Source organism: Stenella coeruleoalba (genome assembly GCF_951394435.1).
Source record: "Stenella coeruleoalba genome assembly, chromosome: 19".
NCBI lineage: Eukaryota > Metazoa > Chordata > Mammalia > Artiodactyla > Delphinidae > Stenella > Stenella coeruleoalba.
The window spans coordinates 50,048,796-50,067,678 of record NC_137165.1 but is presented as its reverse complement, the minus strand read 5'-3'; the positions used below and the strand labels follow the sequence as shown (position 1 = coordinate 50,067,678).

Below are 18,883 nucleotides of genomic sequence, written 5' to 3'. Positions count from 1 at the left end.
ATGTTACAAATTTCATGTAAAACTGTTCTTATTGGGAAGATATGTGTTGAAAACACCAGGAGTTACTTTGACCTTGTATGGTAGCCCTTCAATGCTAGTGTTCACCATTTCTTACGCGCTTTGCTGGCCCTGAGAGCTCCTGTTGTGCCGTGACCTGGGCACTACAGGCACAGCCGCTCTCTTTCCACACAGGGTGGAAGTCAGGTTGTACTGTTGGGTAAGCGGAAAGAAGCCAGGGCATTTTGCCATGGGGCAATGAAATTACCCAAACTAGTAGTCTAGAAAACATCCCGTGGAGCAGATGAGCCCGAACCTGGAAGGTGGACTCCTTCAACGTTGAGTGTGGAGGCTGGGGCCCTGCTCAGAGGTCACCAGCGTCCTCCGGAGCTGCCTCGGAGCCAGCAGCACATCCCGTCCTATCACCCCCAGATTTCTGAGGTTCCATGCCGAAATCAGACTAACCCCTACAGAGAGGATCATCTTGAATATTAAAAGAAATCTAATAAGAAGTAAGAAATTTCTTTGAAAAGTAAGTACATTGCATTAGCAAGAATGCCTCTATGGCAATTAAAGATTTGAGTTTGTAGCCATAGACCAGTTGGAGATAGACTCTGACAGTTCGACCCTCCCGTTGGCTCCTGGGCCCTGGCACAGCCCTATTTGGGGCTTGACTCAGAGTGAACTCTGGTGGTAGGAGGTATAAGGCAGGGACATCTTCCCATGAGTCAATTTGATGGCTGTTTCTTTGAATGAATTCCAGCTTGATTTGCGTTGGTGGGCACACCCCAGCAGACTGCTTGTGCTTGCCTGGTTTGGCAACCATTTAACAACACCTATTTCCTCCTCACACTGCCAGGTATTTAGTTATTCCCTTGTTCATTTTGTTACTGTTGAAGATAACATATATGAGCTGTTTCGAGAAGTTCTCTGCAACTGTGGCAGTGGCTCAGAGCACGATTGCAGGTCTGGAATGCCCATATTCCTGTGTCCACTGAATGTTCTGGTCCTAGTGACTGGGGTCCAGTCTCCCCTCTCCCACTCCCTCTGTCTCCTGCATACAACTTATTACAGTTTGAATGTTCTCCTTCTCTGCTCGCCAGGCAGGTTAATAAATATTGAGTGTTCCAGGTCACTAGCAGTTATTGATCTTGCTTGGAGGTAGTCCAACATTAATGTCAGGACGGAGTGGGTTTTTTCAGTGTTGATGTGGAATTGTTTGGAAAAATCAGTAGCAGTGAGTGACTTAGGCTATTCTAAGTCTCCTAAGCAGTTCTCAGCTTTGCTGCTCAGTCAAGGCAGGTGCTCAGGGTATCAGCCCCTCTTGAGAGGAAGGGCTTTCTGTTAGTGTGGTGTCAGAGCCCAGAGGTCATATTGAAGCAAGAAGGGATGCCAGCACATGAGGATGGTCAGAGATGGTCCTTCTGTCTTCTACTCCCTGCTTGTCCCCAGTTTGCAACAACACAAGAAAGCTCACCATTAGTCTCCGGGTCTCCATGGATGTCCTCAGGCTGCCTGGCTTTGAAATGGGCCCTGCCACACACCCGCTGTGTGACCTTGTGGTAGTTACTGTACCTCTCTGTGCCTCCCCTCCCTATCTGAAAGACAGGGACAATGATAACGCCTACTTTGCATGATGGTTGTGAAGGTCAGGTGGCTGGCACATCAAAAGTGCAGTGTGGGCGCCAATCTCCATCCTCGTCCTCCCTTCAGTTTAATGACACATACTTTCTCACGTGGTCCCCACAGCCTGCGCAGTAGTCAGGGGCACTAGTATTTTAGTTGTTTTATAAAGGAGGAAATGGAGGTTGGGTTTGGTTCGTGAGCTTTCCCAGGTTGAATGGCTGTAAATCACTGTTCTGGGGCTGACCCCAAGCCCTCCATCTTGGGGACCCCAGTTCTTGTAGAGGGGAGGGACTCACCAGTGGGCACATCTGACTCCTGTGTGGCTCACCTCTAGTGTCGAGGGGGGAGGGACAGAGGCACAACGGAGACTGCACCAAGGGGAATGAAGCCACCACAGGGCTGTCATGGATACGGAGGGAGTAGAGGGGAGGTGGCCAGGAGGACTCCTGAACTTCCTGGGGGGGCTTTACTGAAACTTGGTTTGCTTGCAGCCTGTCTCTCCCTGGAGGTGTGATACAGCATTGACGGCCAGCGGCATTCCTGTCAGCCCCAGAAATGGACTGGAACTTGCTTTTAGGGTGGGCCGCAGTGAGGCGGTTCATTCACTTCTTAACCCAGTCAGAGCCTCCTTTGAGACACCACTGCCCTTGGCACATCTTGGCGGGGGCATGGGCGGTGGGATACCTGAAAATGTTTGTGTCTGCTGCTCAGCTAGAACTGTGAAGTGGGTGGAGCAGATCGCTAGAACAGTCTGTGCTGGAGCCTTGAAGACTGTGAGTCAAGAGGAGGGATTCTTAGAAGACAGAAAATAAATTACTACTTAATGGTCAAAGGGGGGCCCTGGATTGTTGAAGCAAACATGAATCTAAGTCAGGTCAGATCTCTCTGCAGACCACATGTCGTGAGCCTCTTACTGTAGTGATGACCCAGGCAGGTGGAATGGCCCTTATCTGTCAGCCACTCTCAGAGCCAAGGTCCTCCTAAGAGGTCAGTATTATGGCTTATGCATTCTATCTCTGAATGTGCCCTAAAATTCCAAAATAATATGAAAAGGTTGGAACCAATTGGAAAGTGATCAGAAAATTCTGTGTTTCTAGACTTCTTCTAAGGGTCACCCCCTTTATTTCTGAAAAACAAGTAAACTCAGTTCTACCTGTGCTGAGTGACCAGACTCAGGCTGCACAGGTGCAAATGCAGAGCATGAAAGCCAAGGCGAGGCCTGCAGGCCGGCCAGCCGGGGTGGGGTGTGGGCCCTGCTTCTGCTCTGCAGAAGGGCTCTGGGCTCCCTTCTTCTTTGGTGAGATGGTTTTGATTTGTTCAAGATCCAAATTTCGGTGATGAGTTTGGGAAGGATCTGGTTTTATTTTAGATGAAAACTGCAACTGTTTCTATAGGTGTGACGCTGAGAGCCAGCACAGTGTCTGTGAGTTCCTTTTGGGCCAAGTAGATTCTTGGGCAGGTTTATAGACTGAACACCTGTTTATAGGAGGCTCCTGCCTCCTGTTTATACTTCAAGGACTCAAGTGTTCCATTTCAGCTTATAAGATAAGCAGTAGTTGTTTTTTGTTTGTTCTTTAATTAAGAGATTTGGGGAAGGGGAACAGTCTTATAATGATAACACTGGGAAAAAATTATACAAGATAGTATCTTACTATGAAATAGTGAAAACATTTTTTTTAATTAATTAATTTATTTATTGGCTGTGTTGGGTCTTCATTGCTGCGTGCGGGCTTTCTCTAGTTGTGGCGAGTGGGGACTACTCTTTGTTGCGCTGCACGAGCTTCTCATTGTGGTGGCTTCTCTTGTTGCAGAGCACAGGCTCTAGGTGCGCGAGCTTCAGTAGTTGTGGCACGTGGTCTCAGTAGTTGTGGCTCGCGGGCTCTAGAGCATAGGCTCAGTAGTTGTGGTGCACGTGCTTAGTTGCTCGGCGGCATGTGGGATCTTCCCAGCCCAGGGCTCGAACCTGTGTCCCCTGCATTGGTAGGCGGATTCTTAACCACTGTGCCACCAGGGATGTCCCTAGTGAAAACATTTAAACAGAAAATAGAACTTGCAAATGGACTGGACAGCGTGTTTGTGCTACACAACACTTCGCCCTGTGTCCTTCCTAACAACAGAGTAGCTCTGAGGTCTGTGAAAGGGCACAGCTTGCTCAGGACCCCTGGAAATGACACGGTGGCTGAGCGGAGGGCTGTGAGGGTGATGCAGCCGAGGTGGCTGTGCTGTGCTCAGGCATGGTGATGCTGTCTTGGGAGCAGCAGACACCCCCACTGAGGACTCGTTTTTAGAGGGCAGGTGGCCTGATTGCTGTGTATTTGAGAGGGAAGTCTGTGACCGAATGGAGAGACTTGGAGATGATGGTCTGGAGGCCTGGGGATAGTTGGGGCGTGTTTGACCCCTGGTAAAGGCAGAGGTGGTACAGCCACGTGTTAGGTCCACTGAACAAGTTCTCGATGAAGGGGAGGTGAGAAGGAGAGCAGCACAAAGGACAGGCCTGGGGAGTGTGGTCTGGGTGACTCAGTATAGGCTGATGCCAGTGATTATGGTAGGGAGCCCAGAGGGTGGGCATGTGTGGAGCATGACGAGGAATTCGGCCATGGATTTGTTCAGAGGTGCCGTCCAGGAGGCGCATGTAGTGTGAGAAAAGAAGGGAAGCTGAGTCATGGCCACATCTGAGGATTAATGGAGGAGGATGGACCAGGGAAGAGGTGAGAGACAGCAGTCAGAGCAGTCTGAGGGAGGAGGAGAGGGGCGGACAAAGGGGAGGGAAGAGGAGAGAGGGGTGGAGAAGGAGGAGGAGAAAGAGGGGGAGAGGGGAGGACAGAGGGAAGATGAGAGGAAGGGAGGGGGCGAGGTGACGATGGTGATGGTAGTGATGGTATCGGTCTTGGCGGTGATGAAAATGATGACGGTAGTGGTGATGGTGATGATGACAACGATGGTGTTGGTGGTGGTGATGGCAGCAGCTTGGCCTAGGTAATGATAATGGGGATGCAAAGGGCTATAGCAACAATAAGTGTTTTGTGAGGGATGGTGGTGTAAAGCTCCTGAACTTCCAGGGGCCTGGAGCTTTCTTACATGGGACCACCACCTAAGACAGGTGTCCTTTGAGCAGACCTGACCTTCCTCCTCCTACCCAGCAGTTCCCTGGAAGCCCTTGCTTCCTACTTGGGAAGGAGAAGGATGGGGTGAAATGTTTGCAAAACCCCAGACCAAAGGCAGAATTGGCCCAAAGTCTAACATTATGTTTTTTCCTCCTGGACAGTTCTGAGAAAATCTCTCAGGCATTTCTGTTTCTTGGATCTGAACTTGAGGTGTTGCTCATTGCCGTAGAAGGATGGAAATAGCATTATTCATACTCACATTCCTAGTCGAGTAATGTGCAGTAATCTTTACTAGAAACCCCAAAGAAGCACAGGCAGTGCCGCTGCTGCAGCACAGGTTTCCTCGTTACGGGATTCTGTCATGAGAAGACCCACCGAGCAGAGACCCCAGCTCCTCCCCCAGGCGCTGCCATTACTCTCCTGCAGCACAACAGCAGCGTTCTGTGTGGCTTCACCAGACCGAGAAGGGCCACCGCTGCCAACTGGACCACATGGAGCAGAGCCCCTCTTGCCGCCACACCTTCTAACCTCTGGAATGTGCACGAGGAGGGGCCACATCCACAGGGAAGGCGGAGTCTGCAACAGCACTGCTTAGGCCTTATTAGCATGTAGAGTCAGCAGGAGACCATCCTGGAAGGAAATGAAACCTGGAGCCCCATTCCCTTTCATTAAGCCCAGGGCCAGTCTTCCTTTGACCCTTTGTCCCGTTGTTCATTCTTCTGTTTTCTTCCTCTCTCGCATCCCCCGAAACTTCCATGCTTGTTTTTTTATTACATCTTGAGATTTGGACTTATAGTAGCAGTGCCCAGCACAAGAGGCAGTATTTTAGAGACTTGCGTTGTCATTCAGTACACCCAGCTACACTTGTCACAGGTCTCCCAAATGGTGAGATGCTTCCTGTGCCACAGCAGTCCCTCCAGCCACAAAGCCATTATCCCGGGCATTCTAGTTTTGAAACAAAACCTTAACATGGTGTGGTGACATTTAATTTAGTGCTTCTCATTTCAAAGCCCTTAAAAATATTAATTAATTCCCATAAAACCCCAGGAGGCTTATTATTAATATCTGTAGTGCCTTTCATGCTGGTCCATTAATGTGTCCTTTCTGTGTGATAGGTAAGAAAATGAGGCTAAATCATTTTTTGCATCCCACAGGAGAAGACCTTGATGGAGCCAAGGTCAGAAATAGCGAATCCCTAACTTTATTGACATCTCCGAGTAATGTCAGCCCCTTGACCTTGTGTGTGGTTTGGAAGAACAACTCTCCTGTTTAGGACTAACCTCGGGGGACAGCGAATGATCTTTCAGCGGAGCTGAGATTTCACAAATCCTAGCTGGATAGCAGTGCAGAGGGGCGGGCCTGAGGGAAGCTGGGCAGCAGCAGTGAAATGTGGGGCCCAGACAGAGCAGGAAGTACCGTCGCCTCGCGGGATAAGTGCCTCGCAGCACATGGGCACCCAGTGAGCCCTGCCAGCCTGGGAGATGCTGTGCGGCGCGGCTTGTTCATATTTTGGGGCGCTTTGTCTTTGAGTGACTTCTTCACAACTGTATGCCAGGTTTCCTTAGCCCCAGGAGCAAGAACTCCACTCCGTGGGGCAGGTCACAAAATGAGGGGCTCCCCAATCCCTAGGGTTCAGCTTGTGGTCTTTGGTCATCTCCCTCCTCGCCGCCCTGCTCTCTGGCAGTTCTGCATGGTATTTTCTCCCGTGTCCCTGCAACTTCTGACTTGAGAGGTCTTCTGACTCTGAAAATGGGTCCTTTGGGTGACGTGGCTTTTGTGTGAAAGGAGGGGGCCTCCGCCAGCTCCAGGCGGCATGGTGGGCACAGGCCTCCCAGAGGAGGGGTGGGAGGGTGCCTGTGTGTGACTCTGGTGCCCCTTGGCCTCGGCCGAGCCAGGCCATGGACCCGAGGCAGTCCACTCTCCACCCTGCACGGGAGGCTGCAGGAGGCTCCTGCGGGACCAGCTCGTAAAGGCAGCTGCAGGGGCATCGGGCTCCCGCGCCACGGCCACTCTTACTCAGTAGAGTTGTGAGTGGTGACGAAGGGGGCACGCAAAGCGGGCTGTGCTGCTTACCAACAGTGATCACTGTTACACTTACTGATGGCGGGAAATTTCCGGAAGTAAGTATGGGCAGGGGAATAAACACATATACACTGAAGATTTATTTGCTGTTTTCTTCACGTTGTCTGATAAAACCGGCTGTGATTTGAAAGTTATTGATGATCAGTCAGTGCTTTCGTACCCGCATAGCAGGAGAGGTGGGTGCAAGAGGGGTGGTTCCCCTCACCATTGCCTCCTGCCCTTACCTCACCAGGCACAGACCCTGCCCTCTCTAGAAGTTCCCCACCACCCTACTGCTCCTGGTCATCACTGTGGCGGGGAAGAAAGGGCACATCCCCACACGGCTCTCCCGGGGTGCCCTCTGAATGCGTGGGAAGGAGGCCCCTTCCCTCATTTCTTCTAACGGAACCGTTTGATTTAAGTTGGTTTTCTCACACCTTTGTGGAAATGTTTTGGTTTGGGAGGGGAGCAGTTTCTGTCTCACGTACTGTTGTCCTAACCCTTGAGCAGCCCCACATGCTCAGAGCTGGCCCCCCAGAGCCCACTCGGAGGGGAGACAGCTCGAAAGCCATTAACCTCATTTGAACTGAGTTCCTTTCCAGTATGATTCCCTGTTACTGCTCTTGGTAGTAAATAAAAATGCTTTCATTTCTTTTGTGCTCACAGGGAAAATAAGTAACAAATTCAGAACTCCTTTTGGCATGCATTAAAATTATTTTGCGATTCAGCCTTTCCCTCTTTGCTGTTTTGCTGCTCCCTCTATGAGCCACCTGGAAGCCTTCCTGGGAGTAGGGAAAATACACGTCCGATATTTCCTAGCATCTCCCTCCACTCCAGCACAGCCCAGTGAGACTTGGTAATGCTTACACTCACACTTCCCTTCAGCCCTTGGGCCTTGTCATTGAAGCTCCTGGTGATAAAATGGTCTTCTGAATTCTTCTGGTTATTTCTACCTACCCAGCCAGGATGTCTTTTAAAAAACACATGTATCAGAAAAGCATAGGTATTTATTTTAATTTACATAAAGGCCCAGGTCAACGTGTCTACCAAGGTGGGATGTGATTTGCTGCCTAGTTTGGCCATTCCAGCAGCTCTGATTCACAGAAAAATCTAAATTCTAGATTTATGCAGGTCATGTCACAGTGGCTGAGGGATTTGGGCTGAAATAGTAGTTTACCTGGGTCCTATGCTCCGGCAGGTGTTTTTGGGCCGGGGACTCTCTGACTTTTCTCATTGTGCTGATGTGGATGTGGTTCTGGAACACATGTCCAAAGTCATGACATCTTAGTAAAAGGTTTCCGTCTTTGCCCCCAGAACTAGATTTTCATTTATCAACTACTCTCATCTAGTTTTATGGGATTAGCCAAAATTTAGTTGTGTAGAGCGTTGAGGCTCAGTGCCCTGTTTCTGTCCAACCCAGAGCACAAATAAGTAGTTTATTGGTGATGAGTCAGGAATGTTTTCCTGCATCCTTTTTTTTTTGGTGGGGGGTCACAGGATCTTAATTCCCCGACCAGGGATCAAACCTGGCCCCTGGCAGTGGAAACTCGGAGTCCTAACCACTGGACTGCCAGGAAATTCCCTCCTCTATCCTTTCCTTAACTGTTTAATATGCAGAATTCCATATAGCAAAGTAGAAGAATTATTGAACATCTAAGTACCAACCTCCTAGACACAACAGTTTTTACATATATACTTTCTAATTTTGTGCTGAAATTCACTTGTGTCACTTCAGTGTCAGATAGGATTCATCATTTTGGTTTGTTTCATTACAGATTATTGTAATCAGTGTCAGTAAAAGTTTGATAGTCACTCAGCAACTGTTTGCTAATAACTGAGCGTGTTGTGAGGCCATGGGAAGAATATAAAAACAGAGCTGGGTACTGAAAGGCACACATGAAACTATAATCCGTGTCTGCCCTCATGGGGTTTACAGTGTCCATGGAGCTTAGACAGCTTCACAGGAACACATGACAAAGAGTATAAGTTAGTTTAGAGACAGAAAAGATTATTCCTGCCAAAGGGGACCAAGAAGGAATCCTGCACAGAGCTAGATGTTGAACTGGTGCTCCCAGAACATGTGGTTTAGGTGAGCCAACACAGGCTGAGATGCCCACCTGGCCGGAGGGAGCAGGTGCCACGGCTGCCTCCCCAGGCCGGGCACAGGCTCCATGCCCCTGAGTGCCCCATGTCCTCAGCCCCCACATCCACACAGACCCCGTCTCTCTTGGGGCCAGCCCTGCTCTGGTAGCATGGGTAATGCGCAGCCCCTCTGTCAGTGTCGGATTAATGCACATTGCCTCAATGAGAATGAATTTGAAAACATCACATTATGTGTTGGCTTTCTCTAGTCTCCTTTGTGACACAGTTTTATTTTACAAATAGCATTCTGGACCTCATGGAAGAAACACAGGGAGAGACCACTTTGCTGGACCCTAACCTGCCACCTCAGGGCAGGGTCCTAAAATTGTCCTGCAGTGGAATAGTGTTGCTATCCTTGTATCAGTTTACTTACAGTTGGAAAAAATTGGGGGAATCTGGAAGAACTTTGTTCTGAGTTTCATCATCCTGAAGCTTCTGTGTTTGTGCCCCCAACGCTCTCAGAACACACGATGCAGTATTTCACCAGGATTTTCTACTGTCAGAAATTGCATTATTAGCACGTATTTAATTAGGTGAAACCAAATGTCATATCTCAAACATGGAGGAACTAATGCTCTGCGAGGTGAGCCACATTTTCCTGTAGTTTCCTCCCGTGTAGCTCTTCATTTTCCTCTGAAAGGTCAGGACGCCTCTCTTTTTTTTTTTTTTTTTTGTGGTACGCAAGCCTCTCACTGTTCTGGCCTCTCGCATTGCGGAGCACAGGCTCCGGACACGCAGGCTCAGCGGCCATGGCTCACGGGCCCAGCCGCTCCACGGCATGTGGGATCTTCCCAGACCAGGGCACGAACCCGTGTCCCCTGCATCGGCAGGCGGACTCTCAACCACTGGGCCCCTAGGGAAGCCTCAGGACGCCTCTCTTAAACATAGGCCGCAGGTCATCCTCAGGCCTATGTGTCTGCTTTCCATCTCTGCTCCCTCCACCTCCCTGCTCTTCTTTTGAAACAACTTCAGCGGATGCTTCCTGAGCAGCACCCATCACTGTGTGCTGAGCCCTGCGCCAGGTGGCAGGCCCACAGCGGGAGCCGTGATGCTTCAAACATAGTTTCCTCGCCGTTCATGTTTCTTGTTCTCACCACTGTTTTCTTCAAGTGATATCATGGCACTGGGTTGGGTTTTTCTGGTTTTAAATTTAACATTTTAAACAAAGTTTGAGAACTTTATCAAAATAACAAACATACACATTATGTTTTGAAAGTCAGAACATAATCCCTACCTAGAGGTAAACCCTTTTAGCTGTGTTTTTTGGGCAGATATGCCCATATTTTAGAACAATATGTGTATGCTGCTTTTTACTGATTTATCAACTTGGGGTGTTTTTATTGACTTCCTGGTTTGGCTTTAGTGGTTTTATACACATCACTTCCACGCGACCATCTAGTACGGTTATAAATTTACACTTTCAGTTCTTTTTTATTGGGAATTTACCATTGAAAGTTCTTTGAAAGCAAACAAAAGGAGATGAATATAAAGTGGAGAGACTCTTCTGATGACCACGTGTACCCCTCACCCAGCCTCAGCGTCCTCACCACACTCTTGAAGTTTGCACAGTTTCTAATGAAATAAAATCAGTGTTCGTAACATTATGACTGTGTGAACACTGTTCTCCAAAAAGCCAGGAAATGTGTTTGGACCTAATTCTGGACTCTGTAGTAGCTCCCTGGCCTGCTGGTCTCTCTGGGCCTCGACCCTCACCTTTTACTTAGAGAGGCCCAGAGGAGGTTGGAGTGTCGGGGGGCAGGACCCCTCATAGCTCTCCTTTCAGTGTTTTCCTGGCTGTTCTGGCATATTTATTTTCCACGTGAACTTCAGTAGCAGCTTGTCAAGCTCCGCAAAATAGCTGCTTGTTATATTTATTGGGAACGTGTGAACTCTTAACCTGGGGAGAACTGATGTCTTAAGAATGTGGGTGCATCCTACCCAGGCAGGGAGCGTCTCCCATTTGTTCAAGCCTCCTTCTGTTTTCCAGGAGAGTTTTACAAAGTTTCCTTGTCAGGGTTTTGTATATTTCTTGTTAAGTTCAATCTTCTTTGTTGCTTTAGAAGTGGGGGTTCCTTATGATTTTAAACATCTGTCCTTTATGTATATATATGTAAAGGCTGTTGATTTCTGTGTGTTTACTTTAGGTCCTGCTAATTCAGTGAATCCTTTATGTTCATCAGCAAGGGTCCAGGCAGGAGTAGTGGGAGGGGGTAAGCAGGGCGAATATGACTAAGCAAGAGAGGGGCAGTTTGCTTCCTTACTTTGTTGTGTTTTTGAAACTATTCTCCCTTGCTACCATATATATTATAGCTTCCTGTGTTTAAGCAAATTCTCTTCCATGTTCCAGACAATTTTTCCAAACAGATTCAATGCTTCTAAGAAATACTTTTGATATCACAGGGATGCTACCTTTTACTAGTGTTACCATGTGGCAGGCATTACTTATTAATCTCATGAGATCTTCACAGTAGTTCTCAATAAATATTTGTTGAGTAAATGAATGTTTACAACCACCCTGTGAAGTAGTCATCATCCCAGTTTATAGATAGAGAAATTTGAGGTCACTTGTGCAGGGTCCATTAAATGCAGACTTGGAGTAAAGGATGGAGTTGTTTTGTTTTGTTTTTTTAATTTATTAATTTATTTTTGGCTGCGTTGGGTCTTCGTTGCTGTGCACAGGCTTTCTCTAGTTGCAGTGAGCAGGGCTAGTCTTCGTTGCGGTGTGCGGGCTTCTCATTGCGGTGGCTTCTGTTGCTGTGGAATACGGGCTCTAGGCATGTGGGCTTCAGTAGTTGTGGCACGTGGGCTCAGTAGTTGTGGCTCATGGGCTCTAGAGCACAGGCTCAGCAGTTGTGGCACATGGGCTTAGTTGCTCCGCAGCATGTGGGATCTTCCCAGACCAGGGCTCGAACCTCTGTCCCCTGCATTGGCAGGCGGATTCCTAACCACTGTGCCATCAGGGAAGCCCCAGGATGGAGTTTTAATTCTAGGTATTCCCATGAACCCATGATAAGTTTCTTAATTTTTTCTCCTGCAACAGGCGCGGTACAAGCAGAGCCTTGATCCAACTGTGGATGAAGTGAAGAAGCTTTGCACGTCTTTACGTCGAAATGCCAAGGAGGAGCGGGTCCTCTTCCACTACAATGGGCATGGGGTGCCCAGGCCCACTGTGAACGGCGAGATTTGGGTCTTCAACAAGGTGGGCATGCCATAAAAGGTTCCTGTGAACTGAATTTGTTTCTCTTTTTACAAGAAAATCTGTAAGTTTTGCTGGTTGGCCACAGGTCCTATTCCCCTGTAGCTTCTGTGGAACCATTGATGGCTAATCCGTTTCCACAAACCCAAATGCAGGAAGACTGAATAGGGACTTGGGCCAGTTATCTGGTGGAAGTTTGGGGATTCTTTCTTTCTTTCTTTATTTGGCCTTGCATGTGGGATCTTAGTTCCCTGACCAGGGATTGAACCTGTGCCCCCTGCAGTAGAAGCGCAGAGTCTTAACCACTGGACTGCCAGGGAAGTCCTGGGGATCTTTTGTATTTCAGTGATAAAAGTTGAAAAATAGTCAGGCACAGGGAGTTGTTTCTTTTGCGAAACACGTTAATGAAGTGGCTATCTAGGGAAGTCATGAGGTCTGGGGATCTTCCTTTGAGAATCACTCATGTTCCTAGAAGATAAAATGGTATAAGTATTCCAAAGAGCTAATACGAAGCAAGTCTGCAGACAGGGCTTCAGCTCTGCTCTCTCCAAGGTCAGTGTAGCCAGCCTCCTACAGTCCCTTAATCAAAAGACTGTAGATGAGGGACTTCCCTGGTGGTCCAGTGGCTAAGACTCCATGCGCCCAATGCAGGGGCCCCAGATTCAATCCCTGGTCAGGGAACTATCCCAGGTGCCGCAACTAAGAGTTCGCATGCCGCAACTAAGGATCCCACATGCAGCAATGAAGATCCCTTGTGCTGCAGCTAAGACCTGGCAGAGCCAAATAAATAAATTAAAAAAAAATTTTTTTTTAAAAAAGGGAATTCCCTGGTGGTCCAGTGGTTGGGACTCCATGCTCCCAGTGCAGGGGGCCCAGGTTCATCCCTAGTCAGGGAACTAGATCCCACGTGCTGCGACTAAGAGCCCACATGCCACAACTGAAAGATCCCACACGTAGCAACGAAGATCCTACGTGCCACAACTAAGACCCTGCTCAGCCAAAAAAAAAAAAAAAAAAAAAATATATATATATATATATTTTAAAGACTGTAAATGAAAGTGAGGGGTAAACGACACCCCTTCCCACCATCCTGGGTCCTGTGCTGCAGGCTCTTATCACATCCTCTGAGAGGTGGTGCCTGTAGGTGTGAGCATTCAGCCCACCTGGCAGCTCCTTACACACTGGAACACATGAACCAGGACAGGAGCTCATCACACCTGAGTTCTGACTTCAGCCTCACCACTTGTTAGCCCCAGGACATGGACAAATGAGAAGACTTCCTAGATCTCTGTTCCTTATTGTGGAAGCTCCTTCATAGTGAAGGATTAAAGTAACCAACACACCACTCACATAGTGAACTCTCAGGGGACGTCCACTCTTCCACAGGTGGCCAACAGGTAGGCAGACGGGACAGTCAGGGACCTAGAGGAGACAGAGTGGAGAAGAGGCCTGGACCCAGCTCCTCCCTCAGGATAGTGCCCTCTCTGCCTTGTATGTACCTAGATACCAACTTGATTTTAATCATTTTTATTATTATATAGATTCAAAACTGTAGTTATAAAAGAAGTAGAATTAAAAGAAATATGATGTCATGAACCACCAGCTGTCCACCAGCCAGTTCAGAAAATGAGCCTACAGGGTCCCTGCATGCCCTCCTCACTCTCACCCCTACCCCACCCTCCCAGGTGACTGGCCCCTGAGTGCTGAGTTGATCGGTACCATGCTTTTTATAGCTTCCCCATCGTTGGGGGCTCTCCAGACACACGGGGGTTGGGTGTTTTCTAGTTGACGGGATTGGGGTCATTCCTGCTCAGTTATGTGCTGAGGGTCATCCCCCGACTGCTGTGGCTGTGCTTCCTCCCTCAGCCCCGCTGATGGCCCTCCCAGTGCCTCCTGTGTACACAGACATTGGGTCGGTCCTGTCTTTGTACAGTTCTAAACTGCCTGCGTGTTTCCATTACTTATGTCTTCCCAACACTGGGGGGGTGGAGGGGGGTGGAACACTGCGTGGTGGTGCAATCCAGTCACCCCAATAACTGTGAGACTGGTGCCCTCTGGTTTCTGGGTCAGCCACATAGGCTTCCCCTCTTGCAGTGCTGTTTCCTGTTTTTCACTTGGGTTGTGTCTTTTTCTTATTTCTTATTGAAGGAATTCTTTATATTCTAGACAGTAACACTTTACCATTTTTGTTAATTGCAAATGTCCCTGAGTTTATGGCTTGGTTTTTTGGTTTGTCTGTTTGCTTCTGTTCTCTTGTGTTGTCCCTTAGTAGACAGGAGTTCTTTATTTTTTTATTTATTATTATTTTTTTTGCGGTACGCGGGCCTCTCACTGCTGTGGCCTCTCCCGTTGCGGAGCACAGGCTCCGGACGCACAGGCCCAGCGGCCATGGCCCATGGGCCCAGCCGCTCTGCGGCACGCATTATCCCCCCGGACCAGGGCACGAACCCAGGTCCCCTGCATCGGCAGGCGGACTCTCAACCACTGTGCCACCAGGGAAGCCCAGGAGTTCTTTATTTTGAAGTGGTCACTGTTCAGTCTTCCCTTAGGATGTGGGCATTTAGTATCTTCTTTAAGAAGACTTTCCTTATGCCAAGGTTACAGAAGTATTCCACTATGTGTTCTTTCAAAAGTGTATTTTTGTCTATTAATTTGGGTCTTTAATCTACCTGGAACTGATTTTTACACATACTGTTAGGTAGGGGTTCAAATTCTTTTTTCTTTTTTTTTTTTTTTCAAATGGATACCGTTATCATTTAATGCCAGCTTTGGACTCGTCAAGTTTCCTTAGTGAGTGTGTATGTTTCTGAGCTCTCTGTTCTGTTCCATGGGTCTCCCTCTGTGCCCGTAAACTTTTTTTTTTCTTAATAAATTTATTATTTTTTTAAATTTTTGGCTGTGTTGTGTCTTCGTTGCTGCACGAGGGCTTTCTCTAGTTGCAGTGAGCAGTGGCTTCTCTTGTTGTGGAGCACGGGCTCCAGGCATGCGGGCTCAGTAGTTGTATGTACCTAGATACCAACTTGATTTTAATCATTTTTATTATTATATAGATTCAAAACTGTAGTTATAAAAGAAGTAGAATTAAAAGAAATATGATGTCGGGCTTCCCTGGTGGCACAGTGGTTGAGAATCTGCCTGCTAATGCAGGGGACACGGGTTCGAGCCCTGGTCTGGGAGGATCCCACATGCCGCAGAGCAACTAGGCCCGTGAGCCACAACTACTGAGCCTGCACGTCTGGAGCCTGTGCTCTGCAACAAGAGAGACCGCGATAGTGAGAGGCCCGCGCACCGCGATGAAGTGTGGCCCCCGCTTGCCACAACTAGAGAAAGCCCTCGCACAGAAACGAAGACCCAACACAGCAAAAATAAATTAATTAATTAATAAACTCCTACTCCCAACATCTTCTTAAAAAAAAAAAAAAGAAATATGATGTCATGAACCACCAGCCGTCTCAGTAGTGGACAAGGGCTCAAACCCGTGTCCCCTGCGTTGGCAGGCAGATTCCTAATCACTGCACTACCAGGGAAGCCCCCGTAAACTATTTTAATGAGTATAGGTTTTCAATGATTCTTGACATTTGGGAAGGCAAGTTTCCCTCCTTTGTTCTTTTTGGTCCTTTGATCTTCCATGAAAATATTAAATCAACTTGCCAATCAGTGGATTAATGGGGGGAGACTCAACATCTTTATATTGTTGAGTTTCCAAACTATGCTCTTTTAAGCGTTTATCAGTAGTATTTTATAATTTCATAAAGGTTTATATATATATTTTGGGGGGGGGCTGTGTTGGGTCTTCGTTGCCGTGCGCAGACTTTCTCTAGTTGCGGCAAGCGGGGGCTACTCTTCATTGCAGTGCGCAGGCTTCTCACTGCGGTGGCTTCTCTTGTTGCGGAGCACAGGTTCTAGGCTTGCGGGCTTCAGTAGTTGTGGCACGTGGGCTCTAGAGCGCAGGCTCAGTAGTTGTGGCCCACGGGCTTAGTTGCTCCACGGCATGTGGGATCTTCCCAGACCAGGGCTCGAACCCGTGTCCCCTGCATTGGCAGGCAGATTCTTAACCACTGCACCAACAGGGAAGCCCGATACTTTATATTTTTTGATGTTGTTAAAAAGGTTTGCTATAAAAAATATATTTTGCAAGTTTTTATCAGGGTATATGGCAAGGCAGTTGATTTTTGTACATTTATTTTATGTCTACTAATTTTGCTATTCTCTCATTGATTCTAATGATTTGTACATATTTTAAAACTTTCTTAACAGACTACCACGTGGTGTGCAAATCGTGGCAGTTTTATTTCTTTCCTTCCCGTCTTGTGTTTACTGTTCATATCTTACTGTGCCTCCAACGCCTCACAGAGCGTGGAGTGGTGACTGCATGTCCTTATCTCACCCCTCATTTCGAAGGGGGTGCCTCCTGTGCGTCAGTGTATGATGTTTGCTATAGATATTTGTAAAAAGAATAAAAAATAAGAAAACCCCTTATCAGATTAAAAAAGTGCCCTTCTATTCCTAGTTTATTTTTTCAAATCATGAATAGATGTTGCTTTTCCCCAAGCCATTATGTCTGTGTGTGTTAGATGACGGTATGATTTTTCTTCTTTAAACTGGAAATGCATTGAAAGGTATATGATTTTCTAATATTAAATATACCTTTCCTTTGTGAGATAACCTAGTGTGCCTTTATCAATTATGTGTTTCATACAGGGGTTAATTCTGTTGTTGGTATTGTGTTTAGTATTTTTACATCGGTGTTCATGAGTGAGACTGGCTTGGAATATTTCTTTCTCTTGTTGTCTTTGGATAATCAGTGTAACTGTGGCCTCAGAAAATAAGTTGAGGGAGTGCTCCACTTAGATACACAGGGATTGTTTTTGTGAGATTTGAAGTACATGTTGTCTGAATATTGGGTGAAGCTTACAAATCAAGCTGTCGGGCTGGTATTTTGTATGTGGAGAGATCTTTGACTACCTATTTAGTTTCCTTCATTGCTAAAGGGCTATCCAGATGTTCTGTTTCTTCTTGAGACAGCTTTGCTAACTTACTTTTGTAGGAATTTGTCCATTTCAGCTAAATTTTCAAATTTGTTGGCAAAACGTGACTCATATTTCCTTATTAATTTATCAGAGTCTGGGTTAGTGATGTTTCTTCATTCATTTTTGATATTGTTACTGGATACCTTCTTTCTCTTTTCTTGTTGATCACTCTTACCAGAGGTTTCTGTATATTTCATTAGTCTTTTCAAAGAATCAACATTTAACTTTCCCTCCTCCAGAAGGATTGAAAGAACAATAGAATGAATACTTTTATACTTTTCATCTATATTCACCAGTTAACACTTTGCCACATTTGCTTTATACCTCTGTATAGATAAATATTTTTTGCCTTAGCCATTTGAAAGTTACAGATATCATGACACTAAAAACAAGGACACTTTAGTACATAACTATAATACCCTTAAATTGCTCAAGAAATTTAACATCAACTCTATAATATTGTTTAATATGAAGTCCATAATCAAAATTTCCCACTGCCTCAAAAATGTGTGTTAGTAAGCATTTTATGTTTGTTGATTTGGTTTTGCATTCAGGATCCAGCCCAGGTTCGTGCATTGCATTGAACTGTTAGTCATCTTTCTCAGTCTCCTCGGATATATAGAAAAAGAGATTGCTCTTTGCCTATTTTTCTTTATTGACTTTTTTTTTAGTGAGGTTATTTTATTGTCTTCTTGCAGTAAGTTATCATAGTTACATGCCAGTCTTTTTTAAAAAAAATAGGCATTATTTTTTTTTATAGCAGTTTTAGTTTTTAGGAAAATTAAAAAGTACAGAATTTCCACATAACAGTCGTCCCTTGGTCTCCACAAGGGAATGGTTCCGGGACCCACTGCAGTTACCAAAATCTGTGGATGCTCAAGTCACTTAGTTGGCCCATCTTATTCACAGTTCCAAATCCCCAGATCAAACCCACTGAGGATCATGTAGTCCTGTATGTATTTAGTGGGAAAAAAATCTGCTTATAAGTAGAGCTGTGTAGTTCAAACGCGTGTTGTTCAAGGGTCAGTTGTATTCTCACTCCCTACTTGGCCTACATCTTGCCTCGGTGTGGTATATTTGTTACAATTGATGATCCAGTATTGATACATTATTACTAACTAGAGTCCATAGTTTATACTAGGGTTTATTCTTCATTTTGTACAGTTCTGTGGGTTTTGCCAAATACATAATGTCATGTATACACCATTATAGTATACTGGATAGTTTCACTACCCTAAAAATCCTGTGTTCCACCTATATCTCCCTCTCTGCCTGTCCTCCCCAACCCTTGGCAACCACTGATATTTTCACTGTCTGTATAGTTTTACCTTTCCCATAGTGTCATATAGTTAGAATCATATAGTATATAGTGTTTTAAAACTGGCTTTTTTTCAATTCGGCTTATGCATTCAAGGTTTCTTCATGTCTAGACAGCTCATTTTCTTTTTACCGCTGAAAAACATTCCACTAGTGAAGGACATCTTGGTTGCTTCCAGTTTTTGGCAATTGTGAATAATGCTGTTCTAAACTTTTGTGCAGATTTTTGTATAGACATGATTTCTTCTCATTTGGGTAAGTACCTAAGAGAGCCATTGCTAGACCAGCTGGTATGTTTAGCTTTCTAAGAAATTGCCAAACTCTGTTCCAAAGTGGCTCTGTCGGTTGCATTCCCACCAGCAACGAATGGGAGTTCTTGTTGCTCCACATCTTCCTCAGCATTTGTTGTT

At 46.4% G+C, this 18,883-nt stretch overlaps 1 protein-coding gene across 2 annotated transcripts in view; it reads left to right on the top strand.

The window, feature by feature from the left end:
- Nucleotides 1–18,883, top strand: part of RPTOR (regulatory associated protein of MTOR complex 1) — a 346,910-nt gene that overhangs the window by 146,366 nt on the left and 181,661 nt on the right. For both annotated transcript variants that reach the window (XM_079903606.1, XM_079903605.1), the window contains exon 4: nucleotides 11,971–12,129. In XM_079903606.1, coding sequence (XP_079759732.1) covers nucleotides 11,971–12,129 — 159 coding nt within the window. The remainder of the gene's footprint in view (nucleotides 1–11,970; nucleotides 12,130–18,883) is intronic.